The sequence below is a fragment of the Corythoichthys intestinalis genome, chromosome 3 (assembly GCF_030265065.1).
Source record: "Corythoichthys intestinalis isolate RoL2023-P3 chromosome 3, ASM3026506v1, whole genome shotgun sequence".
NCBI lineage: Eukaryota > Metazoa > Chordata > Actinopteri > Syngnathiformes > Syngnathidae > Corythoichthys > Corythoichthys intestinalis.
This window is the reverse complement of record NC_080397.1, coordinates 43,071,917-43,095,905: the sequence shown is the minus strand read 5'-3', so window position 1 is coordinate 43,095,905 and position 23,989 is coordinate 43,071,917. Positions and strand designations below refer to the sequence as shown.

The window sequence follows — 23,989 nt, the reverse complement described above, 5'->3', positions numbered from 1 at the left end:
TAGTTCCGGGGCTTAATGCACCATGAACGTGCTATGGCAGCATATCGACATTGTTCTATCAAACACAAAGGTTGTTTTTGCTTGAAATGCAGCAGTTTATTTTAAAGAGGGGTTCACGAGGAGAAACTGCTTTTTCAGTCTTGTCTGTTTTCCGCTATATATATATATATATATATATATATATACACACACCGGTACACATATATATATATGTATATATATACAGGGGTGCACATAAGTGGTCCGCATGCGCGCATGTGTACTGGACGTAGACAAACGCGCTGGCCCTCAACGGCTTCCATACGCTTTTGCGTACCGATGGCTGACCACTGTATTTGCGGCGGACACGAGAAAATAACTTCTCAAAATGTCGAAGAAGCAGGCCACACTGAGTAATTACTTCCGTGTTCCCCCACCCCCGTCAAAAGACAGACAGCCGACAGAGACGTCACCGGACCTACCGAAAAAAAGGACTTTTGCTGAAAAGTGGCTACAGGAGGTACCATGGCTAGAAGCAAATGATGTTCACACGGAAATGCGGTACAAAATGTGCCGTGAGAATCCCAATGTCGCCGATAAGAGCAGCGCATTTTATGTAGGGTCAAAGAATTTCAGCCATCCAAACTTTGAAAAGCACGAAAAAAACGGAGAGCATGTGGCAATTAAGCAAACTATCGATGTCAAACAGGACCCCACTCGCCCTATGGACAAGTGGCGGAATAGGGCGGAATAAAGGTAATGAACAGCGACATGCACTGACAAACGTGTTTTTGCTCGCATTTTACAAAGCTAAACATGCACGTTCAATGAGGTCTTATGAGGAGGACATCCCACTTTTAAAAAGGTTTGGAGTTAATGTGGGAGCCGCATAATGCCCTTTATTTTGAATTGGTGCTTTTTATTTCTTTACATTTCACTTCAAAGTAATGGCAATTTTGTTGTGCCAGTTGATGTTAATCAAGCATTAATTGTTAACTAATTAAAGTTAATTGGCTCTAAGTAAAGCTCGTCATAATTTTATTGCATCAGTCGGGTCGGCTCTCAAGCTCAATGAGGACCAAGTCACATCTCCAGGTCCTCCTCTGAGAACCTGGGCAAAAAAATTATGTGCACCCCTGTATATATATATATTCACGCAGTATAATCTGATAGATGAAAATACTGTTCTTTGGAAGATCAGTCAAAATCAATTGAACGAGCTAGGACTGGTGTAGAAGTTGACTTTTCTTTTGTTGAAAATGGCTAACACTGAATGAATTAAGAAATGAATGGTATGAGAATAAAATTGTCCTATCTTCAGAAGAGATTTGAGCAATTCTATAAACAATACTCTTTTTACATGTGAACAAAATAGTGAGTGTATGAAAGATCATGTTTCAGCAGTTAGCGGAAATAGACATTCAATCCATATTTACCAGGAGCGCCCTCCCAGTTAATACAGATGTTATGGAATGGATGTCTATCGTCGTCAATGGCCGCCAATGAGTTAACCATCAACTATTTGGGATGGATTCCTTTTTATTCAGATTCCACAACATTAATTGCATTAGTGCTGGATATGGAACAGAAAGAAGGCTGATCTCATGTTTATATAAGAGAGGCTCATTTGGCAGAAGGCAGTTTTTTCCCCCCACGGTGATCTGCTCACTGCTTATTCTCAAACTTACAACCGGTCTATTGACCTCTATATAATATCACAGTTGGACTTTGAATACTCAGGACTGCCAATGGAGCACACATATACGTAGCAATATGAATGTCAATAAAAAATAATTGTTTGGTATTTACACACAAACCATAATGAACATAGCCCGATTTATCACTAATGGTCTCATTTCAAATTCGATTGGAGTAATTACGTTAGTAAAATATAAGGATGTTCCCGAATGAATAGAGGAACAAATGCGACCACGGCAAGTGAACATTGCAGTAAGAAATCAATCCAAAATCCAGTTATGGAATACAGTTTGTCAAGTCACCGAGGTGATGGCAGTATTCCTAATTCCTTGCCGAATAGACAATGTTGCCGAATTCCGGTACCTTGTGTTTGTTCTCTTAATTGTAGCATCATTTGGTGAATGCAGCTATTACAGCCCATAAGAGCTCATTTGTGTTAGCCTTCATGCTTTCACTTTCAGGCTCCAATTCAAGAAGCTGCCGTACCCTTTTCATTGCCAGGTCGTACTGGTCATCCAACAATGGTGCAAAGGCATTTTCCAGGACATCAGAGGAATGGGCTAAGAAGATGAGTGCAAGAAGTCGCTTGTCCATTCGATGGGGGTCATTCACCCACCTTTCCAATACAGCCTCCTGGACCTTCTTAATCAGGCGCTGCTTGAGATTGTTGTTAGTAAGCGGGTGCGTGGTCATATCAAAAAGCAGGAAGTTCTGCTTTTCAGTGGTAAGAACACCTTTCTCCACCAAATTTTTGGCGAGTCTTTCACGGACGTTTCTCAGTTGATAATGGAGTTTCAGGGGATTCCATGTCTCTCCTGAATAAAAGACAAGCCACAAGTAGAGGGCATAAGAACAGTTGGCACCACTCAATAAATCACAAACTGCAGACGAACAAGGAAAACTCAGGAAAAAAATAATAAAAACAGCCTGTGATGTACACATTCTGAAGTTACTTGTAGAAGAACTCACCACTGAGTAGTTCAACCCAACTCTGCACAGTCTCTGGTGGTTGGGTGTCTTTGATGTGTTTTAATGCTTCATCCAGAAGGACGTCCCCTGTCGGAGCATCTGACTTACAAATGACCTGCAAGCAAAATTTAAAATGTCAAGGTGTACACTCCTTAGCTCCTGCCAGCATTCTGCAATTCAAGGTTACACAAATAGTTGCTGACAAGGGGAATGATTTAAAAAAGTTCATTAAAGTGTATTATAATACTAAGGGGCTGTGAGATAAATAGTACAGTTATGTGGCAAGATAACAAATATTAATAAAGTTAACAAAAAAATAAATCACATTCATGAGCAATTATCGAAAATAGATCGAAAATTACGAACATTTCCAAAAGTATTCCGGAAACAGCCGAATGGAGCGGAGACGTCACAACAAGGAAACAAAAGGTCGAGGCAGGTGTCATCGTTGTTTATCGACGAGAGATTTGCGTTCGTGTTTTATCAAAAAATCACTAAAAGGGTTCAAACCGGTCATGCTATGTGGTGTATAAATAGCCATTTGTCGCAATGTAGTACCCATGCGTTTCCGAACGCGAGAAAAAGAGCTGGACTACGCAGACAATGAGTAAAGTTCTTCAGTGCTAAAAGGGCTAATTTTGCAGACCCAGCTTCGGCCACGGTTTTGTGTGGTGCGCATTTTACACCTGAAAGCGATTCGAACTATGGACAAATGAAATCAGGTTTTGCTAAGAAATTGCTGCTGAAAGCAGATGCGGCGCCCACCTACACGCGCAGCCACCTAAATGTCCCCAGGGTCCCCCCAGGATTGATAAATCTAAATTCAAGAATTTTAAGACCTTTTTAATGCCATTTCAACTGAAAGTTAATACTTTTCTCGCACCCATTATTTAGATCATATTGAATCATATTAAATAAATAAAGCACTAAACATCAAATTTAACCTCAATTACTAAGTGTGTTTGACAAAAGAATGCACATATATTGAAGATACAATTAAAACACATTTAAAGTAACATTATAAAGTCTGTCAGAATTTTTTTTAAACACACACACGCACACAATAATTATGGACAAAAAGAGGAGGAGGACAGGACTCAGACCAGGCATTTTCTGTAACAGGCTAGCCGCTAGTGCACCTGCCAGGACCCCAGTGAACATGGCTAACTCTCGAGTTAAAAGGGCGAAATTCACATTCATTCGAAAGGCAAACCGAAATGTTTAAGCAGGTCCACTGCCTTTGCATGACCCATAAACTGCAACCTAAAGTATCTGGATGTAACTTGAGCCCCTATCACATACTCCAAAACAACGGGAATATCGCGGGACTTAACCGTGCAGCAGTTCTGTGTAAAAACAATTTCCCGTGTCGACTGACATGGGAAGCAGTGTGCGTGAAAGCAAGCGTTAAATTCCCGGCTCACAGCAGATAGCTGATGACTTAAATATCATAGCGGCGGCCGATGTAACTTCCTCCCTCTTCGCAGTAAGAGGAAAAGCGGTAAACAAACATCGCAATTATAAACATAGCAAGCTGGAAACAGCTAAATTAAACTGAAAACATGACCAAAATTAAAATGTCAATTATTACGTCGGGCCGGGCCAGGGTTCTTTCACGCTAACTTTTTGAAATAACTATATATTAACGATGTACGAATGATAAACTAAAGAATACTTGTTATAAAATAAATAATTTGGATAAAAAAAGAAGGCACTGTATGGTCATTGCAGAGCCAGAGCGTGCCCATACGCCCTTTTTAATCTTCACCTCTGCGAGTCCGCAAAACCGCATCTCTTTATTTATATTTAACAAACTTTTCCAGCATTATTTCGTTGTGTAAATAAATTTATAATTATCATAAAAATATGTAGGCTATTTAAACATTAAGAAAACGTGCGTTTTTTTCTGCCAACTGAGAATTCGTTATAAAAGACACGCTTTTATGCAGACATCGTCACAAATGTTATTACACAAAACGCGAGTCGGGCTTTAATACCCGCGGACCAGTTCGGGTCGGGCTGGAATTTTTAGGCCCAATTTTACCTCTATCTTAAAGTCTTGATGAGCTTAAATTGGCTGCAGTTACAAAGTCGGGAATGCTCCCTCCAGAAAAAAAAACACGATTTGAGCAGCATTATGTTTAATAAACTTTTCCAGCGTTATTTCATTGTGTATATGCATTTCTAATGGTCATAAAAATATGTAGACTATTTAAGCATTAAGAAAATTTGCGGTTTTTTTCCTGCCAACTGAAAATTCGTTACAAAAGACAGTTAAGACATCGGGACCGCTCCCTCTGGAACAAAACGCAATATGACCAACATTGTGACAGCCGATGCCGACCAAAAATGACATAGTATCCGAAACAGATTACCAATGGACTCATTTGAAGTATATGAATGGTGGTCTGTTTTGGTGTTCAAAATCCACAATACTTCTGTCTGCAGGGTTTTCGTTCCACCAACAAACGGATGCATTCCCGATGCAGAGGTGGATGGATTTTCCGTTTTGCCGGCTGTGGTGGTTTGGCACGCACGAGTTGCATTTCGATTTGTAGTGCAGTGCATCGTAAAAATTCTATGCGTCATCTTCGTTATGGATTTAAAAAAAAAAAAAAAAAACTTCATCACGGATATAATTTAGGTTGCACTGAGATGTTCTTGAAAATTAAGACCATGGTGAAAAAATTCCAGACATACAACAGCTAATTTAATACTTTTAATACCGTTAATAATGGAAAACTAAATTCAATGCTTTTTTAATGCTTTTAATAACCCGCGGGTACCCTGGTCCCGAGACATCAAGAAAGAGGATGATGACTGGCTCTGATGAGACAACCCCACCACCCCAGGCAAAGCAAAGGAGGGAAATGGCCAGAGTGAGTACTCTTTTATAATAAAAAACATATCATGCATTGGATATAGGACTGGAAACATGCATAAATTATCGCTCGTAAAATATATAGAACAAATCCTCTAATCCATTCATATTTGTGTCGGTTGGCAGAGCGAAAACCTATGATAGCAAAATAAATGATAATTATTCTATACATTAATTTATTTTGCTGTCACGGTGTATCAGCTTCAGAAAAAGAAATGCAAAACAAACCATTCGGTGTTTCCCACACGAACTGTTGCCGGTGTTTCATCAGTGTGATTGCTCCCCCTCAATGATCCTTTCATTAGGCTGCATTGGCTTTCGTTTGGGCTCAAATTGATAACTCCAAACACTAAAGAAAGGTTCATAATTCTCCTCGTCACCGTTAGAAGAACGTTCGTTATGTCGGATTCGTCGCTGCAACTAGAAACAAAATTGTCCGCCATCATCGCCACCATTCAGGACTTCGCATTGAGCCGGGTGTTTCCTTGTTGTGACGTCACGCACACAATATGCTAGATTTCCGGGATCTCGGGCGCCGGACGTTTTAGCTTGACAATCGATCCAAATTTCTATCATTTTCTTGGTGTTGTGATGTGTGTAATTACACGAAGTGGCATGATATAAATCCAAAAGGCATGCGTTTATGGATAAAATGATGGAATATTAGCATTTCCCCAAGTGTTGTAATACCCTTTAAGAAAAAAATGATTGTCTACCTTTCTGGCAAGCAGACCTTTCCTCCGCATACCACAGGCTTCCAACTCAAGACGTCCGCGTAAAGCGAGCTCAATCAGCATGCACCCTCGTAACCCTGATGAAATGCAGTCATTCCAGAAGGATGTATATCCCTAGAAAATGGAAGACAAAACCAAAATAAGATGAAAACCTTCAATAAAACATTACTCAGATTTGTTTGAAAAGTTTAAATGAAACCAAAGGGCCAATATATGTTAAGAGGCTAATGTGAATTCATCTTGTTTTTGAAGAAGTTTGAGGGTTTGGTTAAAAACCTAGCCTAAAATCAGGTGTACCAACTAAAAACATGACGTGAGCTTGTTAGTGACAATTTAAATGAACCGCCTTGAAAAGGTTAATAAATCGTCAGTTGTTTTAAGAAATGTAAATATAAATACAGTATAATGTTCTGTATATTGCATTCTTCCATGGATTTCACTCGATTTTACAAGATTTGCAAGTAATAGTTAAGGGAGCATCTTCCAAATGTACTTGCTAAATTCTTTGATGTCAGCAATCGGGAATTGTCGTTATTTACTCTATATACAGCCCACTTGAATTGTGAACATAGTTCCTTCACTTAAATTGTGTTTGACAATGGTGTTTCATCATAACGAACGCTACACTGGTGAGCAAAACACGGCTAACTATCTTAGCTATATCCTTTCTGTGCGAGTTGTTTGTTCATCTATTTTACCTCTCGGTCTTTAAGTCCCAATAACAGCACCTCTTCCATTAAAGTCAAGCGTGTTTCTTTTGAGTCTCGACTATCGTCATCGCCTCGATCTTCTCCTGGCCTAAACTCTTGGTCCTCTTTGCCGGGCGAGTGGTCTTTGTCAGCGGCACTACGAGAGGCTTCGGTTCGCCTCTGCACAAGGCCCGAATTCCGCTGAGTCAACGAAGTCATGTGAGCAAGTTAACTTTACAGCGACTAAACAACACGCCTCGGACTCCCTTCGCCGAGATAACACGACTCACTTAGTGAACCATATGACCAACGGATTATGTTATTTTTTTGTGGAGTCTCCGCGTCGCTGTTGCAAGGAACATGGCCTCTTTGTGAACGTGATACCAAATTTATCCAACAGGTGGTGATAATGCCCTTCTTCGTCTTCTTCTTTGTCTTCTTCTTTGATTTCCTCTTCTTTTCTTCATTTTTTACGCATTTTGCCGTACTGCTGCCATCTACAGGTGAAATATTCGTGACATTGGTCAGTTTTTTTATCAGAATGTAGTAAAACTGGAGTATTAGAATGAATAATAACCCCCCCAAAAAAAATCAAAATAATGATGATAATAAAACTGACTTTATTTTTTTTGCGTTTTTGCACAATGAGGCTATCTCTTGGGTGTTTTCTTACACGGACTTCATATTATTATTATTATTATTATTATTATTGTTATTATTGTATTTTATGTTACGTATCTATGTTTTATAAATATGCCTAGAAATTAATAAAATGTTACTAAACATGATTAGGAAAATTAAAATAAATAAAAACAGAAATACACCCTTATCTCACTCTTAATGTTCTTGGATTTTATGTGCTTTGTTGTTTTATTTGCTGTTTTCACATGTACCACGGTGCCTTGTTGTTTTGTTTTTTGTTTGTTTGGTTGTTTGGTTGTTTGTTTGTTTGTTTCCTTTGGTCATTGTTTTGTACTTTCCCACTTTTTATTTATTATGAGCTATTTTGTCGTTGTTGTAAAGCACTTTGAGGACCTTTCTGGTTTTCGTAAAAGGCTATAGAAATAAATTTGATATGATTTATCATGGTCCACCAATAACATTTTAAAGCTTTTTTTTGTTGTAGTTGTTGTTGTTGTTTTAATTTCATAGCATTTCACCTATTGCCTGCCATTGATTGCATGATGCATCCAGATCATATAAACAGGGAGAATTGGCTGTTAGTGCTCATGTTTGAGTGCCATTGATGGCGCTAGACATCCAATCCATTTTGACTGGAAGGGCTGACAGTGATCATTCACTGCCAGCTGCTAACCTTTCACTGTCAGCCCTTCCAGTCAAAATGGATTGGATGTCTAGCACTTTCTCAGTGGCAGCCAATGAGGTAAAATAGGGAAAGGGTTAGAAAAATATTACTTTACAATAGTTTACAAGTTTTCTGATATTTTTAAATGATATATTCTGTTGCATTCTTGGAAATGACTGTGTTGTATAATTAACAGCACCTATGGCAATAACCAAATCATACTTGCAGCCAGTTGGCACTTGCAGGATTAAAGTTGACTCAAGCTCTGTCCTGTGTCCTTGTGTGTACCACATTGAGCATGGAGAAAAGAAAGAATAGCAAAGAACTTTCTGAGGACTTGAGAAGCAAAATTGTGAGGAAGCATGGGCAATCTCAAGTCTAAAGCCCATGTCACTGTGGCGAACCTCCCTAGATGTGGACGGAAAAGAAAAATTGACGAGGGATTTCAATGAAAGATTGTGCGGATGGTGGATAAAGAACCTCGACTAACATCCAGACAAGTTCAAGCTGTACTGCAGTCCGAGGGTACAACAGTGTCAACCTGTACTATCCGTCTGAATGAAAAGGGACTCTATGGTAGGTTACCCAGGAAGACCCCACTTCTGACCCAGAGACATAAAAAAGCCAGGCTGGACTTTTCCAAAACTTACCTGAGAAAGCCCAAAATGTTTTGGAAGAATGTTCTCTGGTCAGATTAGACAAAAGTAGAGCTTTTGGGAAAAGGCATCAACATAGAGTTCACAGGGGGAAAAAAACGAAGCATTCAAAGAAAAGAACACGGTCCCCACAGTCAAACATGGCGGAGGTTCCCTGATGTTTTGGGGTTGCTTTGCTTCCTCTGCCGTGTGCATGGCATTATGAAGTCTTAAGACTACCAACAAATTTTGCAGCATAATGTAGGGCCCAGTGTGAGAAAGCTGGGTCTCCCTAAGAGGTCATGGGTCTTCCAGCAGGACAATGACCCAAAACACACTTCAAAAAGCACTAGAAAATGGTCTGAGGGAAAGCACTGGAGATTTCTAAAGTGGCCAGCAATGAGTCCAGACCTGAATCTGTTAGAGTCCCACTGCAGGCCTGTATGCCTTTTCCTTTTTTTTCCCCTCCCAGTCATCAACACTAATTCCACATACCTGTCCTACACACTTGGTCATTACCACAGCCTCCCTACTTAAACACCCACAGCCCTCTGCTCCATTGCGAGTTTGTTAGCCCTCACTGCAACATACGAGCAATCCTAGTTACCCCTTTGCCTCTAGCCTGCTCCTTGTCTGTACTTCTGCCTCATTTCTGCGACCTGCTACAGGACCGGATCTGGATCGCCTCTGCCTGGGCGATCACCTAGCTCGTCCCCCCCCCCTGCTCGAACAGCCCTCCGTGCCTCAACAAGAACAAAGACTTCTTCCTCTCAAAATCATTGTCAATAAATCTGCTCTGAGCACTGCATTATTAGGTCCGTTTGTTCCCTGATCCTTGTCAGAATCCCACAGAACACCTTTAGAGAGATCTGAAAATGGCAGTTTGGAGAAGGCACCCTTCAAATCTCAGAGACCTGGACCAGTTGGCCAAAGACGAATGGTCTAAAATTCCAGCAGAGCATTGTAAGAAACTCATTGATGGATACCGGAAGCGGTTGTTCGCGTTTTTTTTTTTTTTTTTGTCTCAAGGTTGTGCTGCGTTTTTTTTTTTTTTTTGTCTCAAGGTTGTGCTACAAAGTATTAGGCTGAGGGTGCCAATACTTTTGTCCGGCCCATTTTTGGAGTTTTGTATAAAATGATGATTTAAAAAAATGTTATTCTCTTTTGTGTTTTTTCATTGCAAACAAAATAAATGAAATACTACAACCAATCATAATTGCAATCATTTTCTGGGACAAATTGAGCATTATCTGACAGAATTGCAGGAGTGCCAATACTTTTGGCCAGCAGTGTAAATACTGTAAGTTAATGTCTAAGAAATGTGGGTGCAAACGTTGGTAAACAATAGTGATGCCCTCCCTCCCCCTCATTGATAAATGAAGCTTTTGGCATGATTTTGTCATCGTTATCAAAATCTGGTGTATAACAGGCTAGCTAGTTTACTTGGATGCTATTAAAAAGTTAACATTTTACATCCCTTTGTACATTTTTTTTTAGAAAGTGTAAAAACAAATTAAGTGCACTTGCCAACTTATATTGGGTGTTTACTATTTACCAAGGGTGTAGGTTAGGTCTTAATATTGGTAGGGACGATATAACAGCATAACCTGCTTGTACACTTTTTGCTGGGGACGGGACATTAATAAGACCAAACATATTTGGTGAATGGTGATCAGGGCTACACTTCTCACCAATATGAACCTAATTAATTGATAGGCTAAATGATTAATGCAAAATAAATCCGTATTGACCTATACTAACTTTCACACTGCAAATTTATTACGTCTTAATCTGATTTTTTTTTTTTTTTTTTTTTTGTTAAATCTACTGAAATAATTTTCTCCATCTTTTTTTTGTTTTGTTTTAAAGGCTAGGTAAAAGATTAATGCATCAGATTCCTTCACTTTAAGTAAATATTACAATTTGTTTGTATTGAGCACATACATCTAAAAGTTGGTCATTTTTCACCTAAATCAAGAAAAAAATTCTTTCACATAATGTTTTGAACAATATTCTTGAATTGAGAACATTTATGACAAACACGTTTTTCTTTTAAGATTAAATATACAAACTTATTGCTTAAAATAAGTCTGCTAAGCTTATTTTCAGTGAGCTGTTTTTACTTCAAGAAATCTCAATTGGTAAACTCGACTTGAAGCACTGTAGCAGTATCAAAATTAGTGAAGTGTTCCCCACCTCCACAACATTGACGTCTTTTTACATTACTTACAGTGGCTGCTGCTGGCAGAAAAAAAACATCCCTCGTCTTTGAAGGGGGCGGGGGAGGCAGAGGCGTAGCAAGGGTTTAGGCAACAAGCAACATGGGGCCCTTTGAGCGTGTGCAAGTAAGGGGGACAGTTAGATTTGGAGCAATAGCATATTTAATAAAAGTATAATAATGCCTCAGTCTCATAGAGTACTTTTTAGGACACTCAAAGAGCCCGGCTTCTACTACATTAGGACATAAAACTACAGTAACAGTACACTCACCGCTGTCTTGCTTCCTTTTCTCTTCTGCTTTTTTTTCCTTTCTTTTTTCATTTCCAGACGGATCACATACATATTTGCGCAGTAAAATGAACACAAAGGTGGGGGGGGGGGGGTTTCAAGTGCGCGCTGCGTGCGGTCATCTTGGCCATAAAAGTGGCGAAAACTAAGCACTTTACAACGTCATTTTAAGATGCTAAACTAACACCTTCCCTTTTAAAGCAAATGTGCAATGCGAATATAATGTAAAGAACGCTCTCCTCGACGCAGCGAGAACAAGTGGGATCAATCAGCCGACATAACAGGAAAAACACGAAACGGTCGCGCTGATAACGGCTCTAACTTATCATTGGCATGAAGAGGAAATACTTACATTCGTTCATGGACGCACAGATTAATCCTCTAACAGGTGGGGTGGCCGTCCTCTGCTCGAAATGCGCACCTTACGCTATTCTCGTTCTCTAAATATGCAGCGCTTGTGATGTAGGACAATAACAGGACTGGTTGCTATGGGAACTTATGCAGCGGCATACCACATACCCAGGGAACCTTGCTAAAAGGAGTATTAAAATTGCTAATAAAATCGTTTAGGATTATTTTAGATGCATATATGTTGTATTTTTCTTACAGAGTATTCAACGAGGAATACGATAGACCCATTAATAGACTTTCTTGGAAAAATCACAATTTCTTTAAGTAGTCACATGAATAATGAGGTGGCCTGTGAAAACCCACATAAAATATTACAGCAAGGGCCTTTACTAAAATTCTTGGTGAATCACTCTTTGCGTATACATGCAGTGTTAAAACTGATTGGACTTGCTTAACCATGTATGCAAATTGGGACTGATAACAGAATTGTTAGATAATCTGCCAAATGGTTCCATGGTATTAAATCACTCCCAATACTTGTAGGTACGACAGTGTGGTGAAGCTGAGTGTGCTAAATCTTTGTGTGCCAAATCTGTTAGCCCTCTGGGGGCCCCTGCTGGCTGGGGGCCCTAGGCAATTGCCTGCGTATGCCTAATGGGACGCTACGCCTCTGGGGGGAGGCGGCATGTTGTATTTCTGTCAGTCTGTGAATGGGTGTGTGTGGGGTGGGGAGGGGGTGTTCAAGTCATCAGCCAATCAAACGTGCATTTGAAGGGAAAACATGGACTGGCACATTCAGCGAGTGAAAAGGGGTCAGTCTAAGTCTGAACATAATGAAAGTACTGTAATTCACTTAATTATGGTAGGATCAGTTCTATCCTGACAACATATAAGAAGACAAAATGACCTATACAACTGATATCATTATATAATGCAAATAAGGTTGCTTAAAAGTTGGTGGGGATAATTTTAGCATCCTGAAAAGTTGCTAGTGTTATGTCCCTACCGTCCCTATGCAAACCTAAGCCCTTGCTATTTACCCAAAATGAGATGAGCAGAAGTGAGGGCCAATGAAATTTAAGGCTTCATAAGAGCTTGAGCCAGCTCTGTGTTGTGATTTGTGACATTTAATACCTCCAAAAAGATCTTTTTTCCCTTTGGAAAATGAAAACCACAAACAAAATCTTTTCTAAAACGTGTCGTCCATATATTCTACACGTGAAATTGAGAAAATACATATTTTCCTGGTTGAAAGAATAGAAAACTGTGTAGTATTTTAGCTGCATAGTTGTCTACCCCCAGGATAATGTTTAATAGTGTATTCGTACTATTTACTTAAATCTAAATCCGTTTTCTAGTGCGACACAAGAGAAAAGCGTCTGGGAGGCGGAGTTGAGGGTAATAACAACGTAGCAGTCTGTGTGTTTTGGCCCCGCCTGCTGCGGACAGAGAGGCTGCCAAATGCCGCTTGATTCCCCAAAGTATTTTAATCATACCTTTGGCTAAAGCGACACAGATGCAAAACAACAAATGCATCTTACAGGTTTATGATCGTTTCTGAGAAGGCTTATTTGACGTCGGGCCTGTTTAATTTTGACCGAGGTTTGAGTGAGCGATGCTATTTCTTTTGCAACGCTGCGAATTCGGGATTCATGGAGTTGAGTTTGAAGCTAAAAGTGCATGTATTTTGTTTTCTACAATATGATCATGAACCTCCTACGGCGTTGTAAACAGGGATGGGCACGCAGTTTTGAAATTCATCGCCATGCAACCCAAGGTAAAGTGTAAACTATCTTTTTAATCTTTATATCTAATGCAGTCTGCCACCCTCCCCCCCAACCCCCCTAAAAAAACAGTCATACAATAGCGACCGAGTTGTGACAGTTTCTTGATGCTTCATGAGAAAAGATTAAAACTATTTAAATGTATTTTTAGACCAACGCACAGCCTAGAGTGTGCTAACTCTGTCCTAACATGTTTCCTTCCACAATAATTCTTCAAATAGGATTTGAGTTTTGTACTTCAAGACTACAAAACAACCTTTAATCTATTGTATTAAATGAAAAGGATTAATGATAGCATTTTCCGTGCATGCATGCAATTCTTTTGTAGCAAGCCAAATTGAAACAATCCTTACTACCTCACCAAATCCAAGAATTGACAACTACAGATGAACACTGAAGTTAGGTAAAGCTTGTGATTTTACATATTATCTTTTTACATAAAGATAAAATAAAGTTTAGATGTGTTTTAAGGATAACACGTTTATTTTCATTTTGTTTTATTTGTTTATTTATTTTTGGACGCTACATTATTTTGGTGCAAGTGAAATACAACATGGCATTAGTTTTAAAGTAATTATTTAAGTTAATAAATGATGATTTGCAGGCTTGGGGGCTTATTAGTAGTTTGATAACTAAATATCCATGAGAGAGTTGAATCAAATACTGGACAACCCCTGTTACATGAAGGTATCAACAGCGTCACCAGATTCTCATCTATTTGCTTAATTGTGTGGTAATAAAGCAACTCGTCGATCCAACCCAAGACAAAAGCAGGGGTGAAAGTGGGCCAGAACGGTCAGGAACGCAGTTCCGGTATAAGATTCAAGGCAGGAACGCAGTTCCGGTAAAAGATTCAGGGCCGGGTACACAGTGCTTTGATTCCAAAAATATGACTGCAACTGTCAAAACACTATGTAAACAAAAAAAAATGCTAAGCTGCCACACATGCATTTCATCTCCAAGAAGAAAACAATCTACCAACATCAGATTTGCATACACAAGTGTTAACACCAAGCATCATAGTGCTTGTGTAGCGTAGTCCGTTTTCACCCATATTTATTATTGATTTTATTCCACGGACGGTATGGAGGTTTCCCCAGCTGCTGCAGTTATCTGAGTCTGACGAAGATGAGTCACGTCAATGTGCGAATGCGCGCAGCAAAGCAAAACGTCTGGACTCATTTATCCGTTCAATTGGCTGACATACTGACGTGTGATCAGCAGAGATAGTTAGCTCTGATTGGTTCAAATGTGCATGTTTCCTGGAACAGCAAAAAAAAAAGTTGAATTGATGCGACAAAAAAGGGCAATGCAACAGAAAATGGATCAAATCTTTCAAAGCAGGGATAGAGTTGAGGGGGCTTATTTATCATATTTAGTTTTATTTGCTCTGATGGGGAGGTTCCGAACATCTTAGCTGTCAATGTGTACTTTGGACTTATATTTGTTCATTTATATTAGGCTACTTATTTATTTCCTTATGATTTAAAACTTAAATGTTTGTGCAATCTTCAAAATATATTCTATTTCACTCTGCATAATATAAGTAATTTGTACTTATTTTTCTGAGTATATGTTACTTATATCTTTATTATTAAATAAAATTTAAAAAAAAAAAAAAAGAAAAGAAAGCAAAAGTAGATGTTTACATTAACTTCAATTTTAATATACATCCTATGTTCTTAAGTAGTTAAAATTGAGATTTGGCATTTAGTATGTGAGGAAATGAGGGAAAATAAAACTTAGGAGATGGAGGTTGGGGTTATTGCTTTTTTGTTAACTTTTATTTTGCAAATCACTGAAAAAATACAATTTTGAATGAAAATCAGTTTCTGTGTGTGTTATAGAAATAACTGTGCCAAAACAGTTTTCTTTGCATTTCAGTAGTTTAAGGAGGTTTGACACCCCCCCCCCCCAATATACAATATAACAATAGTTTTTCGTGACCGATACCAATTATTAGTCGTTAGAGGGGCTGATAACCGATGTTTGAAGCCGATATTCATTTGCAGTTAAAGTGTAAAAATTGGCTAAAAAAAGTGAATAATCATACACTGAACTTAATTTAAATGCCTAAAGCATTTTTATTGAATCACACAAATAAAAATAACAGCTCCAGAAGTGCCTGAATTTCCTAGACTCAGACACATCTCTTTTAAAGTTCAATAAAAGGTTAAATAAATAGCTCTCTGGAAAAAGTTTAAAACACCAAACATTTTAAACATGTTTCTGTCCCACCATGCCGCCTTCATAATACAAATTATTTTTAAACAAGAGTGAATTACAAAAAAATATTTAAAATGTATTAAATGATTCATTGAGTGAGTCCAGTCAAATCTGCTGTAACGCGTGGTAGGTAGGATGCGTGTATAAAAGTAACAAAAAGGGGACAAGCTACCTCTTATGCACATTTATTAACAACATAAATAAATCTACCTTGACCACTCGGAGCGCAGCGGTTCGCACACACGCGTTTACAGATGAGCTCCAACATAAAAATAAGCAGCAGCAGAAGAAAAACATATTCAATATAAATAAAGCAGCGCCACCGCGTGGTAGATGTCGGGAGGAACACCATTTAAGGAGGTGACTGTTACACTGCACACACACACAATGAGTTACCACAGCACACTATCCATCCATCCATCATCTTCTGCTTGCTGCGGGCCCGAGTTGCGAGGGCGGCAGCTTTAACAGGGAAGCCCAGACTTCACTCTCCCCAGCCACTTCAACCAGCTCCTCCGGCAGGATCCCAAGTCATTCCCAGGGCAGCCAAGAGACATAGTCTCTCCAGCGTGTCCTGGGTCATCCCCGGGGCCTCCCGCAGGTGGGACATGCCCGGAGCACCTCTCCATGGAGGCGTCCAGGAGACATCCGAACCAGATGCCCGAGCCACCTCAACTGGCTCCTCTCAATGCGGATGAATAGCAATGCAACACAGAGTCCCTCCCAGATGACCGAGCTTCTCATCCAATCTAAGGGAAAGTCCGGACACCCTGCGGAGGAAACTCATTTTGGCCACTTATATCCAGGATCGTGTCCTTTCGGTCACGACCCACTGCTCGTGACCATTGGTGAGGGTAAGAACATTGATTGACTGGTAAATTGAGAGCTTCGCCTTTTGGCTCAGCTCCTTCTTCACCTCTCTGGACCGTTGCAGAGTCCACATCACTGCAGACGCTGCACCAATCCGCCTGTCGATCTCCCGCTCCCTCCTACCCGCACTCGTGAACAAGACCCCGCGGGAAATCACCTTGTAAAATGTAATTCCTAAACTAACAACTGCATCAGACTGGTCATCTTGGTAGTCTGAACTTAAAAATAAGTGATCACACCTTGATGCTGTTGCACCAAGTAGACTGACGAACTCCTGTATATCATGGCTCAAACAAGGGAGATGTTAATTGAAATAAAGGAGCTGATAATCAAACTTCTTAAAGAAGTTAAATCACTATGTAGTGTAAATAATGTTAGCTGTTCAGAGTCAGCTGTGTCTACAAACTGGACCAAGTACAAACTATTATTGGAAGATTGTTAAAGGCAAGTAGGGTGGTCCTAGTCAATGCCCCTCCGATCTTCTGTATGTCCCACTAGCACTAAAATCAGACGTCCTTCAGTGCACCCATAACTCAAAAATCACCTGCCACACAGGGATAAAAAGAACCTGAGATGTCCTGCTCCAGCGGTTCTGGTAGGCCACACTCGAAAAGGACACAAGGGAGTTTGTAAATGCTTGCTCCGTTTGCAATCGAAACGAGCTGCCCGGCCAGGACCTCGCTGGTCTCCTCTCCCTGTGCCATTCTGCACCTGATCCCACATCTCCCTGGACTTTGTCACAGGACTCCCATTATCTGATGGCAACACAACTGTCCTCGGAGCCACCGTCCGGGTCCATCCACAGTCCAACAACCAGACAGAGAGAATGAATGAAGAGATGGAGTCGCTGCATAATTTCTTAGAACCCTGAGTTCTGGTCCCGACAACTAATCTGGATTGAATATTCCCACAACACCAATTGAATGTCATCCTTCCAGTGTGCCTTTCACCATTCTCTGGAGAAGGAAGCTTACTGCCCATCCACTCAGGGGTGTGTTCGTCATTTTCGCCGAATTTGGGCATAAGCTAGGACTGAACCTCTGAGCTCAGCTAAGCAGTATCCCTCCACTGCAAATCAATATCACACTGAAGCCCCAACCTATTGGCCAAGCCGGAAGGGTTGGTTGTCAACACGGAAGCTTCCTTTGCCAGCTGAATCAAATAAGTTGGCATCCATATTCATTGGTCCATTCGTGATACAAATGTGATCAATCCAGTGGCTGTTAGACTCAAGTCCAATAGGGTGCACCCAACATTTCGTTCTGTCACAGTCACTCTTAACAGACTTCTCGACCCGCCAATGGCCTACCGCAAGCAACACGTCACTTCCGTTCATTAATATTCATGACATTAGCTACTGTTGCTAAATAGGGACAAGAAACCGTTTGTCCCCAATAGGAAATGAATGGAAATCGTGTACGGATGAAATGTTTACAGAGCGAAAACTACCAATTTTCTCCGAAAATGATGTTCCCCCTCACTAAAGTTGTTTATCTATCTATCTATCTATCTATCTATCTATACACCATTGTAATTCTTTTAAGGTCATTAATTGTTAGACAGAAGCAGTACGGCACAACGTTACGCTAAAAAAATAAGTTAAAAATATAAAAATGGCTTACCTCTTTGTCCTCCGAAAGACCATGCCAACCCAACAAAATGTTTACTGCATATGAAATGTGAATGGATTCACCGAGCTGGTGTCAAAGTCCGCGCAATTTGATTCGGTCTTCACATTTTTTCCTCCCGAGTTTTTGGTTTCCGGAAACGTATGAAGAAAACATCCTTAATGTCTCGTAATGTCTACAGTCATTTCTACAAGTTCCAAAAAAGCAATGAGTGATCGGCATGTTCGTTTTTGAAAGATTACCGGCGAAAAGTAGCACAAAATAAGTTGTTTCTATGCGAGGGCGGGTCTATAATGTCCCACTTCGGCTTTACTTCCGCTTTACGATGCGACGTCACGGTCTAAAAATAACATGCGTGCGGTACGCCATTACTGCCCGCCAATCTATCAGCCAATCACATTCTTCCAGCCTCAGTCAGAGACTTACCATTACAGTATAAAATGCTTTGTATATGTTGTTTATATTTGTCAGACTGTGATTCTTGCTTGATGAGCACAGTGTTAGTTTTGGGTATGCTTTAAAAGCAACTAATTGTGAAGTCTCTATCCTACCCTCTGTGAATGATAGGTTAAGGTAACAGGATTCGTCAACTCTTGAACTGTACCAGGTAGAAAAAAGATGTCCATTAAAACTACCAATGTGTGCTAAATAGTCTAGATGCAGTATTTCGGAACTATTTTCAGCGACAGAGGTTCATTTTGTTAGAAAGCAGAATTGTTATATACTATATATACAGGTAGTCCATGGGTTACGAAGGAGTTCCATTCCTACACTAGTGACTAACACGAATTTCCGCATAAATCGGAATTAAGCCTTCAAGTAGCCCTAAAAACACACTAAATCTCAAAATAACTATCCAAAAACATGTATTATTTGTCATATTATTATTATTTTTTTTTTAAATGATACTGTGCTTATCATTGAGACACTGTTACGCGACTTTAAAAAATAATCACAGGAGACAAAATTGCGGACGAGATTCTGCCGTCATATAGTCGAAATCACAAAAGACGGATACGTCGTAACCCGGGGACCACCTGTATTTAATTTTGCTTCTTATATTCCTTGTGTACATATAAAACATATAGAATCGACAAAATATCACTTTTATTTGTATTTTGTTTTATAATTTTAACCAAGGAAAATGATTAGTTCAAATCTAAATCAAAGATGTCGTTGTGCACACTACGGTTTCAAGTTCAAACCTGCCGAACTTGATATTGAGCATCAGCCACCGTATTCCCCTGCTCCTGTAGCCGCAAGCTCTTACTGGGCTTGTGAGTCCACAAGTAAGAACCTGTCATACTTGATATTGAGAAACACAAAATGAGAGCTGTTAAAAATCAAATGGTGGTGCAACAAAATATTAGTTCTTTGTTTTTTTTGATGATCATTTGATATTTTTTCCCATCAATCCTCACATTTTCTCTCAGAATTGAGGGATCCCATTTTTTTTCTCTCTGCTTGCTCTGTAAAAGTAGACGCTGCTACCATAATCTTTTCTCTTGATTTCTTTTAGTGTCTCTTAAAGCCAGAAAGTTGGCATTTGAGACAGCAAAGGTTGTGTGTCATATCTACGCTTTGCCTTTTTTCAGCACAATAAAAAAACTGAGTGGACATCCACAGAGATTGGTTATTCTAAAATTTGTGCCTGGGGTTCAAAAAGTGGATGTGCCTGTACACAGCTATCCATTTGTAGCTTTGCATAACATGCCTAGGAAGAACCACCTCTCTGCGCCACATCTTAAGCCCATCTCACTGATACCTCCAAAAGTAATGCTTTGATTCAAAGCATAGCTTTCTTGTTAATTGCATGATAAAGTGGTTGGTAAATGGGTCTTGTAATAAAAACATGATAACTCCCAATTTTCTTGAATAGCCACTGACGACACCTGGTCCATACACAGTGGAAGGGCCAGAAACCCAGTTTTTAATGACGTCAGTTAGGGATGTGACAAAATATCGAAATGGTGATATATCGTGATACTTTGTATCCCAAACGGTTATCGATATGCTCCTGCCAAGAATCGAGATATCGTTTTAAAAAGGTGTCATTGTCTAAAAAAATTAAAAGGAACCAACAAGTTGCTACCAAAAACTTACACCATAATAGTGTCTCAATGACGGTACATGACACCCGTTCCATTTAGACTGGGAGCGTTCATTCTAGTGCTGCAACGATTAATCGATTAATTTGAATATTCGATTAGGAAAAAAAGATTCAAATTAAATTTGGCTGCTTCGAGTATTCGTTTAAACAGGCGTTGTAATGGTTTATTTTGAAAGTGTTTGCATTTACTTTTATTGATGTGGGTGGATACACTGCCCTCTAGTCTGCCACATTTCACATGGCTGAATCCAGCTGCTCCATGGTAAGACCAACATCAGCTAAGTTTTTGTTTGAGCTAACGTTTTTTTAATACATTCATATTTTAGTTTATAGGTATATTTAGCCATTTTTTGGGGGGGAATATGCGTTTGAACCATTTTTTAAAAGCATTGTAAAAAAGACGTCAGCGTTTAATAGCATTTAAGCTAGCAGACTTTTACTATGTAAGTTAGCCAACTGTTCTTTTGTTTTACTTAGATTTATTTATTTTCTATACCGTTTGAGACTCAGCTCAGGTATTTTAATTTTTTATGTTTCTTATCTGATTACTCGATTATTTGAACTAACTAGTTCATCGATTAATCGACTACTAAAATAATCGATAGCTGCAGCCCTAGTTCATTTATTCACTTCCTGTTCTGTAACTCAATATAAACATGAAGTGACCCATAAAATACCCCAAAATCAACAGGAAGTAACTGAACATCAACAGGTAAATGACCTTAAATGGCCCAAAATTACCTCATTGCCTGGCATTGGCTACCACTGACGGCCATAGACGTTCAATCCGTTTGAAGTGGGAGGGTGGCAGCGAATGAATGTTCATTCACTGCCACCCTCCCAGTTCAAATGGATTGGACGTCTACTAGCGATAAACTAATTCTAATTCACAGCAGAAGCTTGTTTTTATGTTTGTTAGTTGTTTGTAGAATATCCTAGATTGATTTCCTGACCAACGTATCGATAATCATTGTATCGCCATATCGTCAAGATCATTGTTATCGAGAGCTTTGTATCGCAAATTGTATGGTATCGTGAGGTTCCAAGAGGTTCCACTCTTAACGTCAGTAGACCCCTCAAATTTCTGGCGACCGAGATAAGGAAGTGAAATTGCTATTTCCAAAACGATTCTTCGATCATATTCCATGTACTGTGTTTACAGTCATGTGAAAAAATTAGGACACCCCATTAAATATTCAGTTCTAAATTAAGAAATGTTCACATATCAATGTCTGATCTTGTTTTTCTTTATCTGTGGAAAAGAATGTGATTAGGTAAAGCAGGTAAACAACAAAAATCAACATTGTTTTACACATTAAATGAAATTTATCAACAAAAATGCATCTAACTGAGGAAAAAGTTAGGACACCCTACCACCTTAATAGCTAGTGTTACTCCTTTTGGCTGAAATAACTTCAGTGAGATGCTTTTTGTAGCTATCTACAATCGGTCTGAAAACAGTTTGCCCCACTCCTCAACGCAGAATACTTTCAGCTGTTAGATGTTTGAAGGGTTTCTTGCATGTACAGCCCGTTTCAAGTCACCCCACAGCATCTCAATGAGATTAAGATCTTGGCTTTGACTCGGCCTTCCCAGGACTCATTTCTTCCTTTTCAACCAGTCCTTGGTGGATTTACTGGTATGTTTTGAGTCATTGTCATGTTGCAGGGTCCAGTTTCGGTTCAGCTTTTAATTTTTTAACAGATGATCTCACATGTTCCTCAACCACCCTCTGATACACAATAGAATTCATGGTGGATTCTATGATGGTGAGCTGGCCAGGTCCTGCTGCCGCAAAGCATCCACAAACCATGAAAATTCCACCTCCATGCTTCACATTTGGTATGAGGTTCTTTTGCTGAAATGCTGTATTGGGTTTACAACAAACATGTCCTCTGTTCTGGTGTCCAAATAATTAAATTTTAGATTAATCTATCCCAATAACATTATTCCAGAAGTCCCAATCTTTGTCTACATTCACTCCGGCAAACTTCAGCATGGCCTTCATGTTCTTCTTGGAGAGCAAAGGTTTCCACCTTGCACACTTCCCATGAAGGATAAACTTTTTAAGTCACTTTTTGAATGTAGAGGCATGCACTTTCACATGAACAGTAGCAAGAGCCTGCTGTGGGTCCCGTGATAACATTTTAGGGTTTTTGGACACTTCTTTTAGCATCTTGCGGTCTACTCTCGGGGTAAACTTGCTTGGACAGCTAGACCTGGGCATGTTGGCGGTTGTTTTGAATGTCCTCCACTTGTAGACAATTTTCCGGATAGTGGAATGGCTGATTTTATATTCTTCTGAGATCTTTTGAAATCCCTTACCAGACTCATAAGCGTCTACAATCTTCTTTCTGAAGGCCTAAGACAGCTCCTTTGGTCTCACCACGATGTTTTCACTCACTTCATCAGTCAGTCACTGTTGAAAGTATTCTGCGTTGAGGAGTGGGTCAAACTCTCTTCAGATTAATGTCAAAGACTGGTAGATGGCTACAAAAAGCGTCTTACTGAAGTTATTTCAGCCAAAGGGGGTAACACTAGCTATTAGGTGGTAGGGTGTCCTAACTTTTTCCTCAGTTAGAATATGCGTTTTTGTTGATAAATTTGGCTTAATAAGTAAAACAATGTTAATTTTTGTTGTTTACCTGCAATTAAATCACTTTCTTTTTCAGAGAAAGAAAAACAAGATCAGACATTGATATGTGAACTTTTCTTTATAAAGAACTGAATATTTAATGGGTCGTCCTAATTTTTTCACATGACTGTAGATAGAAAACACAAACTAGTTGACTAGAATAGTCGTAGTGATGACACCAACCTGTTGCAATCAATTCCTTGTGTGTTTGTTGATGATTCAGGAACCCAACACAAGTTACCTTGGACATTTCAATGTTGCTCACCTTCCATCTTGATAATACAGTACATATCCCAAAGGTTTTATGTACTAATACTAAGGCTACAAGTTGATTAATTTGTGTCAAATCATGTTTTGACTATTGTGTTAGTGAACTTTATTTTGTTACTACATTACATTTGTAGCATACAAAAGGGGCTTTTTCTAATCTTAGGCCATATGGTCACAATAGCAGGGGGAGGGGAGGATCGGATTGGATACAAAATATAGGTCAGTCTGAAACATGAAACAAAGAATGGTTAATGTGTCCCAATTTTTAAAATGTTATGGTAAATAAACTTGTTCTTTCATAAAACCGCCATTAAAATGAAAAAATATATATATTTGTTGTGGAATGTTTCAAAATGTCCAGATAAATATTGCTTGACCTAAACAAACGTTACATTTTCAGTACACATTAGCCTCTTTCTATGTGCAACATTGCGATTAACAGTGATTCACGCTGGGACAGGGTTAAAAAAAAAAAAAAAGATTGTATTGCTTGTCCTCGCTAGAGACTACATTTTGATGTACTGTATTATAGGAGTTGGAACCTATTGGTACCTCACGATACGATACGATTTGCAATACAAAGCTCACGATAACGATGATCTGACGATATGGCGATACAACGATTATCGATACATTGTAGAATATACAGTGCCTTGCAAAAGTATTCGGCCCCCTTGAATCTTGCAACCTTTCGCCACATTTCAGGCTTCAAACAT

At 39.3% G+C, this 23,989-nt stretch overlaps 2 protein-coding genes across 6 annotated transcripts in view; one reads left to right on the top strand and one right to left on the bottom strand.

Annotated features, from left to right (window-relative positions):
* Nucleotides 1-931: 931 nt before the first annotated feature.
* Nucleotides 932-7,393, bottom strand: golph3a (golgi phosphoprotein 3a). Of its 2 annotated transcripts, XM_057832006.1 has the most exons (5): nt 7,241-7,393; nt 6,960-7,151; nt 6,244-6,375; nt 2,647-2,761; nt 932-2,492 (listed from the first exon to the last, which is right to left on the bottom strand). In XM_057832006.1, the coding sequence occupies exons 2-5, from the start codon at nt 6,996-6,998 to the stop codon at nt 2,068-2,070; spliced, it is 711 nt and encodes a 236-aa protein (XP_057687989.1). In that variant the 5' UTR covers nt 6,999-7,151; nt 7,241-7,393; the 3' UTR covers nt 932-2,067. The 2 variants fall into 2 exon arrangements, with proteins under 2 accessions (XP_057687989.1, XP_057687988.1); XM_057832005.1 differs by having other exon boundaries at nt 1,458-2,492; nt 6,960-7,386.
* A 5,805-nt stretch (nt 7,394-13,198) lies between these two features.
* pdzd2 (PDZ domain containing 2) overlaps nt 13,199-23,989 on the top strand; it is a 56,473-nt gene continuing 45,682 nt past the window's right edge. For all 4 annotated transcript variants that reach the window (XM_057831808.1, XM_057831806.1, XM_057831807.1 and 1 more), the window contains exon 1: nt 13,199-13,527. The gene's annotated coding sequence lies outside the window, so the exon portion shown is untranslated. The remainder of the gene's footprint in view (nt 13,528-23,989) is intronic.

Excerpts from the sequence above, each read along its gene's own strand:
- golph3a (XM_057832005.1), bottom strand. The coding sequence starts at position 7,169 with ATGACTTCGTTGACTCAGCGGAATTCGGGCCTTGTGCAGAGGCGAACC. Across the intron at positions 6,376-6,959 it reads TGGGACTTAAAGACCGAGAG|GGATATACATCCTTCTGGAA; the intron begins GTAAAATAGATG and ends TCCATTTTCTAG. Across the intron at positions 2,762-6,243 it reads AAGGTCTGCTTGCCAGAAAG|GTCATTTGTAAGTCAGATGC; the intron begins GTAGACAATCAT and ends TTTTGCTTGCAG.